This window comes from Heterocephalus glaber, unplaced genomic scaffold (assembly GCF_053883595.1).
Source record: "Heterocephalus glaber isolate CG9 unplaced genomic scaffold, H.glaber_assembly_v1.0 deba00001472, whole genome shotgun sequence".
Lineage (NCBI taxonomy): Eukaryota > Metazoa > Chordata > Mammalia > Rodentia > Bathyergidae > Heterocephalus > Heterocephalus glaber.
The window spans coordinates 26,866,418-26,885,748 of NW_028258315.1; the positions used below are offsets into that span (position 1 = coordinate 26,866,418).

Here is a 19,331-nt window from a genome sequence, read left to right on the forward strand (position 1 = left end):
CATAGGGGAACTTATTTTAACATTTGGAGTTCTTATTACCCAAGTAGTAAGTACTCATTGTTAAAAATTAGAACTGCAGACATAGAAATGCAGGCTTAACTGTCATCCCTAAACTCTACAGGGAAAAAAAATTTCTAACACTTGAGAGTTTTTCCTCCTCTAATTCTACTATACTTTTATTTGACACTGCCTTTTTCTTTACAAATACAATCTAAATGTCTTTATTGATAATGAATATGTATTATTTTTGAGGGCTATATGCCATTACTTCATAAGAATTCATTTTACACCCTGATTCTACACTTTAGGCTGTTTTCACCTTTTGCTGCTATAGACATTTTTCCATTTAAATCTTTGCTTTACACTCTTAATTATTTCCTTAGGTTACATTTCTGATGTGGAATTATAATACCAAAGGTTGTGCTCACTTCAGCAGCACATATATGAAAAAAAAGGAATATCAAAGGTTACTTGACTTTAAAGCAACTAATTAATGTTTCCAAATTACCTTCCATTGAGATACCTATTTTTCTCCCAACAGGAAATTATGTCAATAATAAAAAATTCGCGTGGTTAGGAACCAAAGAGGAAACAAAAAGTAGATTGTCTTGCTTGTAGTAATTATTATTTGCTATTTTCATTACATCATTATTAGAGCTTTTTAAAAAGAGGATCACAAGTATCTAGACTTTCGTATTCTTAACTACCAGTGAACCTGCCTTCCCTGGAGAAATGATTTAACTTGTAGAGCTCTGTTGCCCCATTTCCCCTTCTGGTTTCTGAGGCACTTTGGGATGGGGTTGGGTGACCATAAAAAGCTGAAGAGAGGGAAGAACTTGGCAGTGTCTTCCAAGAGGTCTGGCCTCTCATCCTCACTGCCCTGTGCTAGATTCTGACCCCAGGCAGAGTGCTGAGAGCCACAGCAGTGGACAACCTGCTCCTCCTTACACTCCCTGGAAATCTGTTCATTCCAAGAGAGAGCCCAGATTTTCAAGAAGCTAAACCTTTAGGGCCGGGGATTTAGCTCAGTGGTTCCGCCCCCTGCCTAGCAAGCGCAAGGACCAGAGTTCAATCCCCGGTACAAAAAGAAAAAAAGAAAAGAAACTAAACCTTTCATCAACGCTGACGTTTTAAGAAAAGGAGTGCCAGGCTGGCTTCTGCTCCATCTACCCAAAATTGGCTAGGGGCCTATGGCAAAGCTACTCAGGCCCTGGGAGCTGAGCTTTCTGAGATGCCAAGGCTGCAGTGTGCCCCATCAGCCATGTCCACAAGGCCACCATCTTCAGACCACTTTGGCTGTGGCCTGCCCTGAGCTTGGACTTAGTCTAAGGCAGGTCAGTCATCCAGAAACAACTACTTGGAAAAAACCTTATGTGACATCCTTTGAAGTGCCTTTTTAGAAAACATGCATTCCTTATCACTCTGCGCAGCTGAGAATCAAAAAGTGGGACAAGAAAAAAGGCCAGACTCCCTAAATATGAATCGCTTTCCTCTTGACTTTGAAGATTTTTTTGTAGAGATATAGGGATTTAGAATTAAAGTTCACTTCAAAGACTGTGACGGGGCCACTCTCCTGTCACTAGTTACGAATATATCCCATAATGTATGAGCTGTGATTGAAATATATGGTGAGTGCTTAAAAATTTACTATAGCACAGGGCATATTGCCATGAACCTCCCTCAAAGCATTCCCCCTCACTTCAAACACACTTATCCCATTGTTCTTGCCACTTTCTGCAGCAGTTCTGGAAGTTCTTTCCTAAGTACCTTTATAAGATGTGATTTTTAAAAAAATAATGCTGAATGCTGCTGCCAAGTGCCATCCAATGGAAAGGCAGGCTCATAAAATCATGACGCTGTGTCTACCTTATTCACCAGATCTGGCACTGTGTGACTTCCGGCTCTTCCCCAGAGTCAAAATGACCACGAAAGGGAAATGTTTTGAGTTGATTCGGGACACCAAGGCAACCACTAGAGCACAATTAAAGCCACCTGTCTGCTGTTTTCACTTGGATTTTCTTTTAGCTTATCTGTGGTGTTCTAGAAAACAGCAAAGAGTGTGCTTTATCCATTCCTTCAGGGCCAGCTCAGGTGTGGCAGAGGTCAGCACATGAAAGTCAGAGGATCCAAGGAGTAAGAGAATCTTGGCAAGCACTGGGCATGGGAATGCAGCAAATCCACCTTCCTTGCTTGGAATTTCCCTCTCTGAGGAGTTCACAGCACTGACTGTGAGAGAATCCTTGTGTCTGTTTTCCAGGTTTGGCTGTTTCCCGGCAGAGATGATAAATTGCATCCTCTTCAGTTTGCAGTTGAGGAGCCTTGAGGTGAAGGGGCTTGTTCATCTTCCACAGGAAGTTGTGAAATAATTGTATAGAAAATGGCCTTTATTGTTCCTCAGTGAACATTCTGAATAACTATTAAAATACAACAGACAGGTACAGGGCCACACATCTGTAATCCCAGCTACTCAGGAGACTGAGGCAGGAGGACTGCAAATCTGAGGACAAACTGGGCTACAAAACAAGACCCTGTCTCAAAGATAGATAAATAAAAAGGCTGGAATGTAGCTCAGTGGTAAAGCCTTGCAACCATGAGGCCCTGGGATCAATCCCTAGTAACACACACGCTCACACACAAATGTGTGTGTGCAACAGAATGCTCTGTGTGTATCTGAACCCCCCAAAATGGTGTGCATGGCATTTCATGAAGAGCAATTATGTATGGGGGAAATACAGGGTCAACTGACAGCTACTCCAAAAGGACCAGCATGGGGACAAAACCTCCTTCATCCAGCTGGAACAGGGCAGCAGAGCAGGAAATCAAAGTGGGCTGTAGCTGGGGAGCCAAACGTCCTGTTTAAGGCAAATAGGACAGAGGTATTTGAGGGCTGCAGGGGGCTAAAATGTCAGGCAGGACTGCCTCTTCATTGTACATATGGCCACCAAAGGGGGACGTGGTTTAGAGGAACGAGAGGGGAGGTCAGGATCCACAAGGACAGGCAAGGTGAGATTTGGCCAGGGAATCCAGGAGTGGGGACAAGATCTGAACAGACATATCAGACCAGAACTCACTCCAGAAGGAAGGGCTTGGCTCTAGTCACATGTCATCTAAAAAACCTGTCCAGATGGTGTGCCATTTAAAAAAATTAGGTCAAGGCCATGTTAGGAAATTTAGACAAATACAATACTTGCACTTGCCAAATCTCCAGTACTTGTTATACTTCACTTTAGGTGATGTCTGCAAAGCCAGAAAATCAATGAAATATGAATAATCAGAAATGACAGTCCTCCTAAAATGGAGAACCAAGACTTAGCATTGATCAGGAGATTAGTTGTTGCATGTGCGTTGGTGTTGCCTATCAGCTGGACCACGTGTCCATGGAAGGAAAAGCAGCCTCTAGTGCTTACTATAACAACCAAAGCTGATGATGCCTCCTGCCATTGCACCCTCTTTCTGAGCTTGCCCCTCTCATGAGTATCTGCTCTCTGATCCACCTGAGTACTTAGTGAGTGTCCTTCTAGGCACCAAACCACCAAAGAATCATTATCATCCCTTGAAGGGCAAAAAATCCAGTCACAGGAAGAAGAAAATAAATGAATAGCCAAGTGAATAATTTCTGTAATGATAGATACAAAATGGAAGTAAAAATAATGTGATAAAACACTTTGGCAGCTGGGGATTTAGCTCAGTGGTTCTGCTGCCTGCCTCACAGGTGCAGGGACCCGAGTTTGATCCCCAGTACCACCAAAAAAAAAAAAAAAAAACACTTTGGCAGACTTTAGGGGGTGAATGGAAAGCAGCTCTGGGTGCCGTGTTTTCAGCTTGGACTTCAAGCTGGAGGAGGAGAAGGAGGAAGAGGAGGAGGAACTGGCCCTGTGGGCTCCAGGGCTCACACCTTTCAGGGAAGCAGGAAGTGAGAACCAGAGGTAGCAGATGTCTGGCGTGTTTGAAGAGTAGAAATGGACCAGTGTGGGTGAATAAAGGTCAGGAGCACAGAGGCTGGCAGGGGTTAGGACTCAAAGCTGGTAGGCATGGAGTTGGGTTGGATTGTGTGATGAATATGTGGGAACCACTGCAGGCCTTGAAGCTGGGGAGTGGTACTTGTTTCTTAGAAGGTAATTCTGACCTTTGTTTGGACAGGTATGTAGGGAGATAAGAGTGGAGTCAAGGAAGACTAATTAGAGGCTATTGCAGAAGATTAGACTACAAAATAAGGGAACTTGAATGAGGAGAGAGGCTCCAAAAATGGAGAGAAGCATGTGCACTCCTATCCTGCTGGGGTCCTCTCAGCTTCTTGGACTTGTGGTTTAATGTCTTTTATTAATTTTACAAAATTTTGTCTACTATCTCCTCCAATAATTGTACTCTATTTCCTCCCTCTCTCTCCTCCCCACTTCTCTCCTTCCCTCTCATCCTTCTGAGATTCCAATGTGTATGTTAGACCAGTATTTAGTATTATTCTTCCCTGGTTCCTCCCAATACTCCTTCAATTCCAGACCTATAAAATTTAGGCTTGTAACTGACTCATCCTATAGTGAGGTCATAAAATAACCTTGCCCCTCCCTATAATTTGAGTGAGCTGATGCCTCCTGTTTATAGCCAGTGTAAGCACCAAAAGTGGTATCCATCATGCGTTGAAACAAACCAGACTAGAGGGCAGACCAGAGGTTAGGATCTATATGCATCATCAGTAATGTAAGACAAAGTTGATATCTGCTGACAGATGGGTACATGTTATTTATATTTGACAAAAATGTTTAATCTGAGTCTAATCATGAGGAAACACTTATGGTAAATCAAGACTTGGGAATATTTTGTAAAACGGTAGGTCTTGATTCTTTAAAAAAATATGTCAAGGAAGAAAAAACCTGGAAGGGGCTGATTTAATTTAAAGAGTTGTTTCAACAGATGTAAGCATGACCCTTGACTGGGTTCTAGACTGTTTAAAAAGTTTATAATATTATGTATCAATACTAAAATAGTACCTGGGTATGATAATAGAAGTATGATTACATAGGAAAATGTCCTTGTTCTTGGGTGATCCAGGCCAGAAGTTACTTACTATGAATTGTAGCCCTTAAAGTGGTTAGGTAAAAAAACAAGGGAAAATATAATAACGGGACATGCTGAAACAAACCTGCCAGTATTATTCTTTACTAGAATTTAACAGAATTGTCTGTCGGTTAAAGTTCTCGGTAGAAAAGGTTTGGCAGAAAATGTTTTCCTGTATGCGATTCAGGGCCACAGTGGCTCTTCAGGCCTTGAGCCTGTGGCTCAGTAGTTAGTTTTGCTTTGCTACGTTATAGGTGGAGAGAAAGGGGGCAAAAAGGAAGTGAAGAGACTGGATAAGAAAAGAGACTCCCAGTAAGAAAAGGCAGGAAGGGATCTTATGAAGTGCATGAGGGAGTGGATTGTGAGACAGGCATCTCAGCACTTAGAGGCTGAGACAGAAGGATTGCAAGTTCAAGCCTAGCCTGGGCAACTTAGCAGTTTAGCAAGACTATGTCTCAAAAAAATAAAAAGGGCTGGGGATGTAGCTTAGTGGGAAGGCCTTGGGTTTAATCCCCAGTATTTAAAAATAAATAAGTTGATAAATAATCCCATTTTTATTAAACTCTGATTGTTCAGACTCATCAATAGCTAATAGAGACCCATGGGCTCTTCTTATTTGTAAACCATTTTTATACATCATAACACACTATATTTTGAAGGTCTGGAGAGGGCAAGAGGTATGCCTTATTTCTCTTTGTGTTCCCTGTACCCAGCAGAGCAGCCAGCACCCAGGAGGCCATGAGGAGCATTTATTGAATAAATGAATAGGACATAACACTGAAATGTATCAACATCATGAATTATTACCCCAATGCAGACCCTGCTAACTACTCTTTGACTCATGGAACGGAATAACTCACAAAGGAAGGGTCATTCCAGGGGATGGTGTGGAAAGGAGACAGGGAGGAATTGCGTATTTCCCTGGGCCCTGTTGAGGCGAGCGGTCCATCCACGCTAGCATGGTTCTCTCCCTTCCTCCTTGGTGGTGTGCGCCAGCAGCAGTGAGCTGGGAAATGCTGTGTGTGTGGTCGTGGTCTTTCCCAGATGTTGGTGGGCACTGCTTCCTCCTTTCCAGAGACCGTGCTGAGTCTGTTACTAGACCAACACACAGGAATCCTCAGTGCAATAAGGGCTGCCAAAGGCAGGCACAGGAATGCTTGCTGTGGAGACAACAGTCCTCATACGCTACCCCTTGCCAAGCAATGACCGCATGCTAAATGAAGGGATGTGTTTCACAGGTTTAATGCAGAGCATAGCACATATGAAACACTCTAAGTCACTGTTACTGACCTTATCGTGATTATTACTGTGAGGCTCAAGTCTGGGAGGTATGAGGGAAGGAGGGAAGAGGTTCTGGTTCCAGCTGTCCCACAGGGCCCTCTTCCAGTAGAGCTGAATGACGCTGTGGCAAGGCCCTTGTCCCCAGTCACAAGGAGTGGATACCAGCGGTGAGTGGTTCTGGGATTGCTTGGATCAGATTCCTGGTCTGCTGTTGACTGATATAGTGGAGACTGGATTTGAATTGGGATCAAAAAGATCTGCACCAGTTGGGTGAGGCTCATAACCTTTCTCAGCCTGTTTTCTGACATAGGTTCATATGGGCACAGGTCAGTTAGTGAGGCGCTTCTCCCAGCTTCAAGGCTTCTGCCTGCCTCCCGCTCTCGGGCTCACTCAGCACCCACTGGTGTGAGGAGGAAGAGACTGTGTAACTTGGTTCTGTTTTGTGGCTACATATAAAACAAAGTGTACTATAGAAAAAAGACAGAACTTAATTATTAGCTTACTATGATCACCAACTGAGCAGATTCAATGACAGAAATTTGCCCTCTCACAGTCCTGGGGCTGGAGGTCTGAGGTCTGAGATCCTGGTGTCGGCTGGCCCCATTCCCTGGGGGCTCTGGGGTAGGATCCAGTTCAGGCCTCTCTCCTGGATTCTGGGGACTCTCTGGATAACAGCAGTGTCATTCCAGTCTTCTTGTAGCATTCTGCCATGTGTCTAACCCTCCCTTTTATAGGGACACCAATCATAACAGCTTAGAGTCATTCTCCCCCCACACGACTTCTTATACCTGCAGCAAGCCTATTTCCATACGAGGCCCCTTCTAAGGTAATAGGGGTGAGGATGTCAACATATGAACATTTGTGGGACACAATTAACTTATAACATACAAGAACATTAATAGCTGGATCACAGTTCCTTTAGGTGGAGGAAATGAATCAAGCAGAGAGAAGCGTTTGTCCCCATCCCCTTGGAAATACTGATCCAGTGCCTTCTGGAGCCCAGCAAGGAGCTTGGAGCCAAGACTCCAGATGTGGGCTGGGGAGAATGGAGGTGGGGTGGGGTGGGGACAGTGAGGGGATGTGGGGGGGGGGGGTCCCTTGGCCTGAGCAGCACGGGTGGGGAAGAAGAGAGATGGAGGTTTCAAAACATGTCTTTTCATCCTTCGGACTTCCCTCTGAGCCCTTGTGGCCATCACCAAAAGCAAAGATGGTGAAGATAGATTTGCAATAAGAAGCACACTGTCATTGTATCAGGACATTTTTACAAGGTGAAATGCCCTGAGCCAGAAGATACTGGGAAGAGCTGGGTGGCCCTGCATTTCCTGCTGTAGAGTGGTTTAGCTTCTTCTCAAGGGTGGTGATTTCCACTTAGATCTTAGTAATATTTGAATTTTTAATAAATGATCATAGTTTTATTGTTTTTTTCTGATCATAAAACATAATACATTTTTTAAATGAAGACAATTCAAAGAAGAGGCAAAGAAAAGAATTCACCTGTATCTCACATCCCAGAAACCACTGTTAACATGAATATATATGTATATATGTTTTCTAAGATAAAACTTTTTTGTTTGTTTTTTTAGACAAGGTCTCACTGTGTAGTCCAGGCTGGCCTTGAACTTTCAAAGTTGCAATCCTCCTGCCTCAGCCTCCTGAGTGCTGGGATTACATGTGTACACACACCGTCATGCTCAGCTCTAAGATAAAGTTTTTGATGAGATCTTATGTGTGCTTTTTGGTAGAATGTTTTTCTTTCCACTAAACAAGAAGTACATGCCATAACTCCAAAAAGATAGATCCTAGACCAGGAGAGTGAGGACTTTCCCAAGAGCCCATGACTTTAAGTGGAACCAGAGGTTGCTGGGCTGCCAAGACCATGGTGCTAGATTTTATTGTTTATTCAACCATCTCCTGCCCTTCCGGCCCCATGTATGAAAGGCTGGGCCTGCCATGTGCTGGCAGTGAGCCATGAACAAGGTAATGCTGCTGTCTCAGGGGAGGCTCTGTGGCTGGTGTTTGACTGTGGGTCTTTGTCTCCACTGTGAGGCTAGGATGTCTCAAGTAGGTGCTCCTTCAGCCCGAAGGCTGGAAGGCAGATGGCATGAAACAGAGCAGCCACTGACCCACACTGAGCATTCAGTGTGAGCAAGAAGCTCCCCTGTGTTGCTGGAAGCTTCTGCCAGGAGTATGATGCCTGCTGCCACTTACACTGCTCCTCCAACTCCCCACCATCACCAGCCCAGCTTTTCTGAGCCATGCCCTGGGTAGCGGTCAAATGTTTCTGGCTTTGCCTTTGGTTGAAGACGAATGAAGAAACACTTTTTAAACCTAGAAGAGTCCTTTGTTAGGCCAATATTTAGATTTACTTTTATACTTTTTTTTCCCTTGATCCCTAAATCACAGAGAGACATTCCCAGGCATACATCCAACTGCTGGGCACATATTCACCTGAGTCCCCTTTAGACTTCTCTTCTGTATCCTGGACTTTTTCCAGCTAGTTTGATTTTGCTTAAAATCCATTTCTTCTGCCATGATGCAAAGTAGTGAAAAGATAAATCTAACATTTCCTGAGCAAGTTTAAAAGTGCTGGTTTGAGATAGCAGATATCAGGAGCGTGTTCATCTCACAGTGGCTGATGAAAGATGAGTCCTTTCTAGAGGGAGTTGCCTTGAAGTGTAAGAAGTGGAATCGCATGTCCGTCTACTATTATATCACATGTCTGGTACAAAGCTCAAGCAGAGCCATCTAAGAGGCTCTTTGATCCATTTTAGAAATTTCCCTGACATGTTATCTGACAGAAAAAAACTCACTTGTGCAACAAATATTTATTGGACATGTACTCATACATAGACGAAGCAAGGTCTTCACCTCCCAGACCAAACATGTTAATGAGAGAAAGTCAATGCATGATGACGGTAGAATGAAATAAGATGTGGGCTGCCCAGAAAGAGGCATCTCACCCAGACTGGAGTGGAGTCACACAAGACAGCTGAGGGAAGCATGGGACTGGGACCCCCCTGCAACGCAAAGGAAGGGTGCATTGGGTGGAGGAATGGCAGGTGCAAAGGCCCAGAGGTATGCAGCATGCTTCTGGGTGAAGTGTGGTTTGTATCTTGAAGGTGGGACCAAGAACTTCAACAGGAACTAAAAGGCCCAAGTCCTGAGGGGTGGGGGCATGAATTTCCTAGTGACTCTGGGCCTGGCTCTGCCAGATGAGTTCTTGAGAGTCATTGAACACTAACTAAGAAGCAGGCCAGTGCCCAAGGGTCTCTAACAATAGGGAGCCAGGTCCCATCAATCCTGCCTCTTCTTATCTCTGACTGCAGCACCAGGTCCTAGCCAAGGACTTAGTCTGGTTGGAGGTGCTGACATATCAATACTGGCAGCCTGTATATCAAGGCTGAGAGGGGGCACTGCCCTGGGCAGCCTGGGGAAAGAGGCTCTTCAGGATTCTTACATGGCTGGCATTTGGGAGTTAGAGGTGAGGTCAAGCTGTAGCAGAGAACAAGGGGGCCTCTCCACTGCTGACCCCATGGGGATCGCATGAACCCCACTTCTGCAAGTATCATTAGCCTTGCACCACGTGGCTGGCTGGCTGTGCTAAGCCTCCATACCACGAGCCCAGCTACTGTTCTTTGTGGCAAGCAAAAGAAACCAATGTGGACTTCCTTTCAAGCAAAGGAAATTTATCAGAAAAATGATACTTTTGTCCTAAGCACTTCCGAACCTATAGGAGCTTTGGAACCACAGCTGAAGTAGTGAGAAGAGAGAGCCCGTTGGAGGGCATTGATTTGTGGTGGCCCCATCCTGAGCACTCTACAGATACTAACTCACTTGAGCCCCGCAACAGCCCCCCAGTGTACCCACTGTCATGACCCCTCTTTCATGGCTGAGGGAGACGGAAGCAGGGAAAGCAAGTGACACCCCACCACCACCAAAATCACAGTCAGTAAGCTAGGATTTGAACCCAAGCTCCTGGCTCCAGAGGCTGGGGGCTAAGAAGTAGAGTCTGCAGGGCCCATAGGAGTCTGGCCAGGGAGCCAGGGAAAAGGTGCCTCATTTCCCCAGGCTCCATTCCCTTGGCTCGAGGAGGGCGCTCCCACTGGCCTAGATGAGGTATGCACCAGCCCTCATCAAAGGGGTCCACTCAACCTGTGACCCACGGCCCTAACGTGGTGGGGCTACCCCGACATTGCTCCCCGAGCATCAGTTGTGAGCTGGTCTCCCCGGGTGAACATGCATGCACAGCTGCCTCCAAGAACAGGGCCCTCAGGGTGGGCTGGATCTGGAGCTGGGGGGAGGGTACCCTGTGGCTTGGGGGACCCAGGAGATGTGGCTACTACCATCTGGTGGCGAGGTGTCTTGGTCCTACCTTCACCTGCTCCCGGGGCTTCCCCTGTCCAACTCACCCCAGTCCCAGCCCTGTGAGTGTCTCCAAATGCCCTGGGCAACCTCCCCTCCCAGGCTCAAGCTTGCTGCTCCTGTTCCCACCATGAGGGCCTTCAAGGCTCACCACCATGACTTCTGCTTGGCTGCTGGTTTATTTTGGTCATAGGTACTTGGAGCCTAGGGCTGACAGTTCAGAGAAGATGAAAAAACAAAGCTGCTTTCTGTAGCCTGGGTGCAGGGTTGCTGTGGGCAAGGTGGTTCAGCAGGGTGGGCAGGGACCTGCTAGTCTGCAGACAGAGGCAGGGAGTGGGGACATCAGAAAGTCTGTACAGTGGGACACTTGGGCCAGATCACTGGTGGCAGCTAACCTAAAGACATCTGGACCCAGACCAGAAAGGATTAGCACCCAGAAGCCATGTGCAAGGTAAGCTACGTGCCCTCAAACACTGGGTGAAAGATGACCTCACAGCCATGCTAATCATGCCCAGGGTGGGAGGACTGAGGTGTGAGTAGCTCAAGGGAAGCAGAAATAGTCCAGAGCAAAATCCGTGCACCACACGATGGTTATGGGCACGGTCTGTGTGGCAGGCATCGCACTCCCCACTGTGTGGCACACGGAGATGCTCAGGACAGAGCTCTTGGGGCAGATGGGCCACAGGGCAGGGCTGGTAGCCATCCGCCCTGCAGGTCAGGCTCTGCTCTGCTCTGGAAGCTCAGAGGGCATGTTCTGTGTGGGGCGAGGGTAGCCAGGCTGCAGGAGGGCCATGAGAGGAGGGTCTTCCCAGCTGGATGCATGTTGACAGGCAGCACTAGGCAAAGCCAAAGAGGGAGAGCAGGACTGCCACAGCCAAGGAGGAGAGGAGAGCTGAGGGTGGAGACCAAGCGGGCGGCAGCAGGGAGGGCCTTGGTGCTGAGCTGGGAGGCTGGATGTGGCTGTGCAGTGGAGGACACTGCTGTGCGGAGAAGGGAGGTGAGGAGAGCAGGTGGGAAGAGGGGAGTCAGGAGTTCGCTGAGGTGTGGGAGACGAAGGGCCCCAGAGGGACCTTTCCACAGAGACCTCTGTCGGGTGATTAGGCACTCTCACCCGTACTCCTGGGCAGGGCGAGCCCAAGACCTGCCTTTGCTCCAGTACTGGGCAGATAGTGGGGGGGGGGGGGCGCTCAACTTGTCCAACAAGGAAGGGCCTTTCAGTTCCAAAGAGTGAGGTTTCATAGGCGGGTGTTGTGTCCCCCAAATGTCGGGGGTGGTGTTCATGGCAGTCACGTAGCTACACACTGCACCAGTGTGGATTGTATTTTCTGGGCCTTACATGCCCATGGCCAGTAATTTGCCCCTTTCCAGCTCTTTTACATTTAAATAAGAATTGTTCTTAGTTAGCTTTGCGATCTTGGATATGTTTAGGTGGAAAGTGTCTAGACTTTTAGCGTGCTGACTGCCCATCAGGCAAACAACAGAACACTTTGGATGTTAGGACATCCAGTGGCAATATTATAATTTATGTGCTCCTTTGTAGTTTATACATTTCATTAGAAGATCAGCTTCTCAGAAGAGAAGTCAGACAGCACTGTTTAAGGTCTTTTGTCTCTAAAACCCTGTATTTCCACTGGGTACCCTGATGTTAGAAATCAGGGATCAAACTTTTTTTTTTTCCCATTAAGTTTACTGGTACATTTTAGGTATAAAATGCAGTTACATACATCATTGGGATCTTGTACCTTTACATAATGCATCTTGGTTCTTATTTTTTCCCCATTCCTAGCCCTCCCTTCACCCCCTCCACCCTTCCCTATTTACAAAGACTTTGTTTCCATTTTTTTCTTTTCTCATATTTTTTCTTTTCCCTTCTTTCCTTTCCCCTACCCCTCCCACTTCCCCTGATCCTTTAGACCTTTACTTCCTATTACACAGTATCAATTATACATTTTTTAAATTACAATATCAAGACCTAGGAGACATTACCACAGGTTTTACAGAATTTAAAAGGATATAGAAAGCATATTTCAAAAATCTGTTTTGAAATAAATCTGACAACTTCTAAGAAGTATTCAGGGATCAAACTTAAAAGAAGGTGATTTAGGGGCTTCTCACACAGTGGCTAGCTAGAAAAATCACCTAACAGGCTTAGAACCTGAAGACACAGGTGGGCTCCAGTGTGTGCTTTCAGGAAATTCACAGACATAGACCTGAGTTGGGATTAGGGAATGCTTGGTTAGATGACTAAGTGTAATAGTAAGAGCCTGTGACAATTACTGTTGTCATTCCCAAATTTGAGCACAAGGCTGTCACCGCAGAAGGATGTAGCATCTGCCTAGGACACACAGAGCCACGATTCAAAGCAGTCTGGCCTGGTCCTCACCCAGAATGCACTTCCAGCCCTGCCCAGAAGAAACCCCAGCTGGGCTCCTAGCTTGCCGGCTAGCCGCTCCTGGGCTGCCAGGGAAGATGGGCAGACAGGCATTAGTTTTGCCCAGTGAGAAGATTATGTGAACCCAGACTCTGGTGGGGGAGACCAGGGAGCTACCAATGGTGGGTTTGTGATTCAGGTTAAAATCCATTCAACCATAAAGGTAAATTTCACCTCCTGCCTGGGAAGGAGCTTCTCCAGGGGTGGAGAGAGGTCAATGTAGCCTGTGGGGACCTCCCTGCACAGCAGTCGGCCCTCACACTGCCCACCAAGGGCCCTCCATGGCCAGCAGATGGCAACAAAGGATCTTCATCTGGAGAACATAGGGTAGGGAGTCCCTGGGGTGCTTTGCACTTGGCAGCTAACTCTGGATGGTACCCAGAGCAGCAGAGGGAAAGTCAGGCGGAGAGTCTGCCTCTGCTGGGTGGATGCTTCGTCAGCTGAGCTGAGATGGTCCTTTCATCCAGGCTCTGCCCAAGGCTGAGGTCTCCTTGCCAAGTGGGAAGAGGTCAGCAGGCCCCAGAGAGGGCTCGGGCAGAGTAGAGCAGGCCCTGGTGTTGGGTAGCTGGCCCGCCCTCTCCCTAACTCTTGGGCAGAAGCCCACAGGCCAGGCCATCTAGGAGGCACTCATGGTGGTGAGAGATCTGCTGGGATCTGCCCCACTCAGCATGTGCCTCAAGTGATCCAGTCATTTTGCTTATTATTCACCAGGGAGTGGTGGCCTCAAACTCACAGTGATCCTCAGCCTCCTGAGTGCTGGGATTACAGGCGTTCGCCACCATGCCTGGCCAGGAAGTGATTCTTGAGCCCCTGCTTTGTGCAGGCTTTCTGGCTAGAAATGCAAAGACAAATGACAATCTCCCCATTGGGTCCTAGAGGTTAGGGGAGGCAGACCCTAATCCTCCCAGTGACCATGGTAGGAAGTGGGGCCTTTGGGAAGTACAATGGACCTTCAAGTTATGACCGGTGTGACATAACAACTTGGGTTACTTAGGTTAATGGAAGATTCACTTGCCTCTTGTTGTCCACAGCATATGCCCAGGTAAACCTTCAGACCTCAGCTGTATTGACTTATAAGCAACTTGAGTTACAACCAGCCCTTGGAAACCAATCGAGTTCGTAAGTCAAAGGGCCACTGTAGTTGGGTCCAGATGACAGACAGTGGAGCCACGTGATGAAATTGTGGCCTGCTAAGAAGAAGAGAACCAGGGCTCCTCTGCTTCCATACACCACTAAGTTCCATGTGAGAACTGGCCCAGGAGCAGAGCCCTCACCAAGAACCCAACCACACAGGCTCATTGATCTGGAAGGACTTTAGACCCAGGACTGTGAGGAACAAATGAGGTTATCAAAGCCCTGTCTAGAGTGTTCTGCTGCCTATGTGGGCCCCTGGTTGGTGGGTGCTTTGGGGGAGGGGTAGCCGTTCCTTTTTGGACACTGAGAGGCTTCATTTTGAACATCTCTGTTGTTGAAGATGGGGCCACCTGAGCCTTCTACATACCAGTGTCCCAGGCCCTGGACCCACCCAGGACGGGGAGAAAGGCCTGTGTTCCTGATGGGAGCCATGGGCCACTGGTGGCAGGTGAAACTTAAACTAAACAATATTAAAACTCCAGCTGCTCAGTCAGATTGGCCACCCTTCAGGGGCTCAAGAGTCACATGCAGGTCATGGCCACCATGTCAGACAGAGCAGATGCCAAACACTTCTGCCATCGTCCTATAGGAACCTGCCTGCCCTTCTAGAGGACCCCGTAGGAGTCCCATCCATGCAGCCTTGTCCCCTTGCAGGCACACGGGCTGCTTTTTGTCCCTTCCACCGTATGTGCATCATAGGTTTGAAGAGGGCTGTGTGGAGCTGGGTGGACAGAGCTTGCTGGGGTATGGGATTCCTAAGCACCAGTTGATGAAGGATATACTTGCCACAGGAAGAGCAGGCCAGCCAGGCCAAGGCTATGCCAGCATCGGGGGTGGGCCTTGTGCTCCTTACCTCTTTGCAGCTTTGGGGTCAGGTAGAAGAGTACAAACCAATCCACACCCACCGAGCACTGCTGGGGAACAGGTATATATTGTAGGCCCATGAGTCGGGTGTGGTCCTATCATTAAAGAAGACAGCTCACCCATGGGACTAGTTCACCCTCTCACGATCACAGGCTTTCATGATGGAATGCAAGCATGTGCCCTTCACACCAACTTCCTTAACCAACATGAAATATCTTTTTCAGGCCCAACTCTCTCAGGCCTTAAATGGAGTTTCAGACAAGGCCAAAGAGGCAAAGGAGTTCCTGGTTCAGCTCAAGAACATCCTGCAACAGATCCAGGTGAGCACATGATGGTACTGGGCATGCTCTGTGTGGTCAGTCTGTAGAACATGCAGCCATGCAGAAGGATGAGGAGCTTTGGGAAAGTGTTTCCGGCAGAGAACATTAGGGATTTAATGTGTCTTGTTGTGTACCCTTGGATGCTGAAGGTGCAGTGGCATCCATTGACATGGAAAGTGACACCTGTTGTGGAAAGGGGTTTACATGAAGCCAATTAGAAAACGTCATGCAGCAGAGAGCCAGAGAGATGTGATCCAACGCCACATGGCCATGCAGTCCTATGTGGTGATATCTGTATAGGGTGCTTTTAAACCCAATCATGCCTGTGTGACCAATGCATCCAAACATAAACGCCTCAGTTCCTAAACAAGTGTGTTTGTGGGGTACCTATGCTCCGTGCTGTACTGAGCCTAGCAAGGGCACAAAGGCCAGCAGTCTGGCTTTAGGGAGCCCTGTGTGGAGGGGAGAGAGTGCTCTCTGTGTGGACACATGTGTGGACACATAGAGACTGTCCATACAGACCAGGAGCCTATAAACCCTCCATGTATCTGGCTGGAGAAAAGAGTCTTAGGCCCCTGAATTCTTAATCAGACCATAAAAACTGTGTTAGTCAGCTTCCCATTATGCTGACAAAGTAGCTGAGATAACCAGCTTACAAGGAGGAGAGGTTTATTTTGGCAGTTTCCATCCACAATCACTTGGCCCCATTGGGCCTGGGGCATCACAAACATCATGATGGGAGCATGTGGCAGAGGAGGCTGCTCACCTCATGGTGAACAAGAAACTGACAAAATCAGGTGCATTCAGGGTGGTATGGCTGTAGATGGTGAACAAGAAACAGGGAGAGGAAGAGGATGGAGTTCTAATATCCCCTTCAAGGGCACAGTGCCAATGACATAACTTCCTCCCACTAGGCCCCACCTCCTAGGTCCCACTGCCTCCCAGTAGTGCCAGCAGACCAAGCCTTCAACACAAGAACCTCTGGGGCACATTCAAGATCCAAACTACAGGCCAGGCATGGTAGTTCACACCTATAATCCCAGCTACTCGGGAGGCTGAAGCAGGATTACAAATTGGAGGCTAGCCTGAACAACTTAGCAAGACTCATCTCAAAATAAAATTTTTAAAAAGGACTGGAGATGTAGCTCTGGGACAGAATACTGTCTATTACACACAAGGCCCTAGGTTCAATCCTCAGTACTGAAGAAAAAAGAAAAGAAACATCAAACTACAGCAAAACTCATGCCCCTAAGTAGTCAAACTCAGACTTCAGTCAGGAGTATTTAAGTCACGAAATTTCTGTCTTTTCACAAATATGAGATGCATTAGTTTGCTTAGGCTGCATCATAGACTATCAGAGATGGGGCAGCTTGAAGAACAGAAATTTATTCCTTCAGTTGTGGGGGCTGGAAGTCCAAGGTCAAGGTGTGGGCAGGGCTGGTTTCTCCTGAGGCCTTCCCTCCCTGGCTTGCAGATGGAGTCCCCTCCCAGTTCCTTCATGTGACATCCCTCATCCCTTTTCTAAGAGCACCCCAGTCAGACTGGATCCAGGTCCACCCTCATGGCCTCATTATCACTTAATGACCTGTTTAAAGAACTTCTTTCAGTACAGTCACATTCTGAGGTCCTGGGATTGAGACTTCCACACTGGTCAGCTCATAGCAAGAGCTCTGAACCCATGCTGATGTTGGACCTGGAGGATTCTTTCTTAACATCAAGAAAGACCTACTGCAAGAACAGGATTTTTTCTGTTGTTGTTTGCTTCTTGCTTCAGATTATAAAAAGCAAAAGTATGTATCATAGAAGCTTTGGAAGCCGGGCTTGGTGGTGCACACCTGTAATCCCAGAACTTGGGAGGCTGAGGCAGAAGGATCACTGAGTATTTGAGGCCAGCCTGGGCTCCATAGTGAGTTCGACGTCAGCCTGAATTACAGACTGAGATGGTGTCTCAAAAAAAAAAAAAGAAAAAACAAAAAAAGAAAGTTTTGGAAAGTAGGGAAAAAGTTCACCAACATCCTACCCATGTCACCATGTTGAGGTGAGTTGTTCCATCACTTTGAACCCAAATACATGCACACTGTGCATAGAATTATGTGGCACACAGCTCATATCCTGTCTGGGTTCTTCCTCCTCCTCCTTCTCCTTCCTCTTCCTCTTATTCTTTTCGGTTTTTTGAGACACGGTCTCAAATGTACTGGCCTTGAACTCACTATGTAGCCCAGGCTGGCTTCAAACTTGCAGTGATCCTCTTGCTTCAGCCTCCGGAGTGCTGGCGTTACAGGCGAGTGCCTCCACACCCGGCTCCTTCTTCTTTTGGTAGTACCGGGAATGGATCCCAGGGCCTCACATGTGCTAGGCAGGCGGTCTACGGCTGAGCTGTACCCCAGCACTTCTTCCTTCTTCACACTCTGTCGAGAGCACATCCTACAGCATTAACAATGCTCTGTGAGCAGGTGCACATGACAACAGAGTGTTCTGCCATGCGGATGTGTGGGGGCTCACAGGACCCCTCCCAATTCATATCCATAAGTCCACACACACCAGTGTCTGTGTCTCTGAGCCGAGCACCTCCAAAACACTCTTCATGAGATACAGTGTATTAACTACTGTCATTCTCATTATTTCATTATGAAAGTTTGTTTTATTTTTTCAGTAAAAAAAACAAACCACTCTTCTGTCTGTAGCACTCGGGACCTCAGTGTCTTCTTAACACTCTCTGCTTCCCCCAAGGAAAATGGTCTAGACTATGAGGCCTGCCTGGTGGCTCAGTGTGACGCCCTGGTGGATGCGCTGACCCGGCAGAAGGCCAAGCTGCTCACCAAGGTGACTAAGGAGAGGGAGCACAAGCTGAAGGTAGGCACCTGGTGCTCTCTGCTGAGGGGCTGAGTGAGTGCGGTGAGGCAGGCTGGCCCCATTGCACCAGAGGCCACTCCCTGCCCACGCTGTCTCCAAGCGTCCTGCTGTAGAAAAGTCAGAAGCCACTCTCCCACCTCCCCCCGCTCGTGTCTGTCAGAGGGACCCTCTCGGTCTCATCTTGCAGAGCAGGAGTGACCAGTGGCAGTGACCGACCAGGCCTAGCTCTGCTCAGGCCTCTGTCCAGTCCTCATGCAATAACACATGGGGCCGATTTCCACCAGAGGGCAGTGAGGATTACCCTTCCCCTTACACAGTGAACAGTCATAACTCTGAACTGTGGAGGGGTTGCCACTGTCCCAGGAGCTCCACCTTATGGAGGCTTGTCCCAACCAAACATGTGCACGGGTGAAGCCACTGAGCCACAGAAGCCATCTGTGAGCTCCAGAAGGGCAGAGGAAGGGGAGGAGCTGGCCACCCGCTTGGGGGTTCAGATGATGCCCTTTCTCTGCAACCCTGTCCACAGTGCAGAAGTTTGCAGTGTTGGGAAATGGGTCTATTTATTGCCCAGTAAGAGGTTGCTAGGGGTTCACGAGCAGCACTGCCTCCTCTCATTGCTGCACTGGCTCTGGCTCTTGAGGGCTGGCTACTCTTTCCCCGAGGACACGGTCACCCAGAGGACTCTCCCCATTGCAGATGGTGTGGGACCAGATCAATCACTGCACGCTGAAGCTGCGCCAGTCCACGGGCCTGATGGAGTACTGTCTGGAGGTGATCAAGGAGAACGACCCCTCGGGCTTCCTACAGGTGAGCCTGGCCACTGCAGGGGCACAGCTGGGCTTCTTCCAGCTCCTCCAACACCACTCCCCAAACCAGCCCAAGCTTGAGGCAAGATCTTTCCCTGGCTTGGAGCCAAGTTATTCTCCTTTGCTCAGTGATCCTAGAAGCTGGCTGCAACCTTAATTTTGCATCATTCATTAAACAAAAAGGTGAAATGGCATCGTCTCTAGGGACTGAGCGCTAGGCTTCAGCAT

The 19,331-nt window shown here is 47.9% G+C and overlaps 1 protein-coding gene across 3 annotated transcripts in view; it reads left to right on the top strand.

Annotated features, from left to right (window-relative positions):
* The window catches only part of Trim67 (tripartite motif containing 67), a 38,871-nt gene that overhangs the window by 5,326 nt on the left and 14,214 nt on the right, over window positions 1–19,331 (top strand). For all 3 annotated transcript variants that reach the window (XR_015439419.1, XM_021266419.2, XM_004854660.3), the window contains exons 2-4: window positions 15,349–15,444; window positions 18,175–18,297; window positions 18,994–19,104. Coding sequence is in view for 2 of the 3 variants with exons in the window: in XM_021266419.2 (XP_021122078.2) it covers window positions 15,349–15,444; window positions 18,175–18,297; window positions 18,994–19,104 (330 nt within the window). In the remaining variant the exon portion in view is untranslated. The remainder of the gene's footprint in view (window positions 1–15,348; window positions 15,445–18,174; window positions 18,298–18,993; window positions 19,105–19,331) is intronic.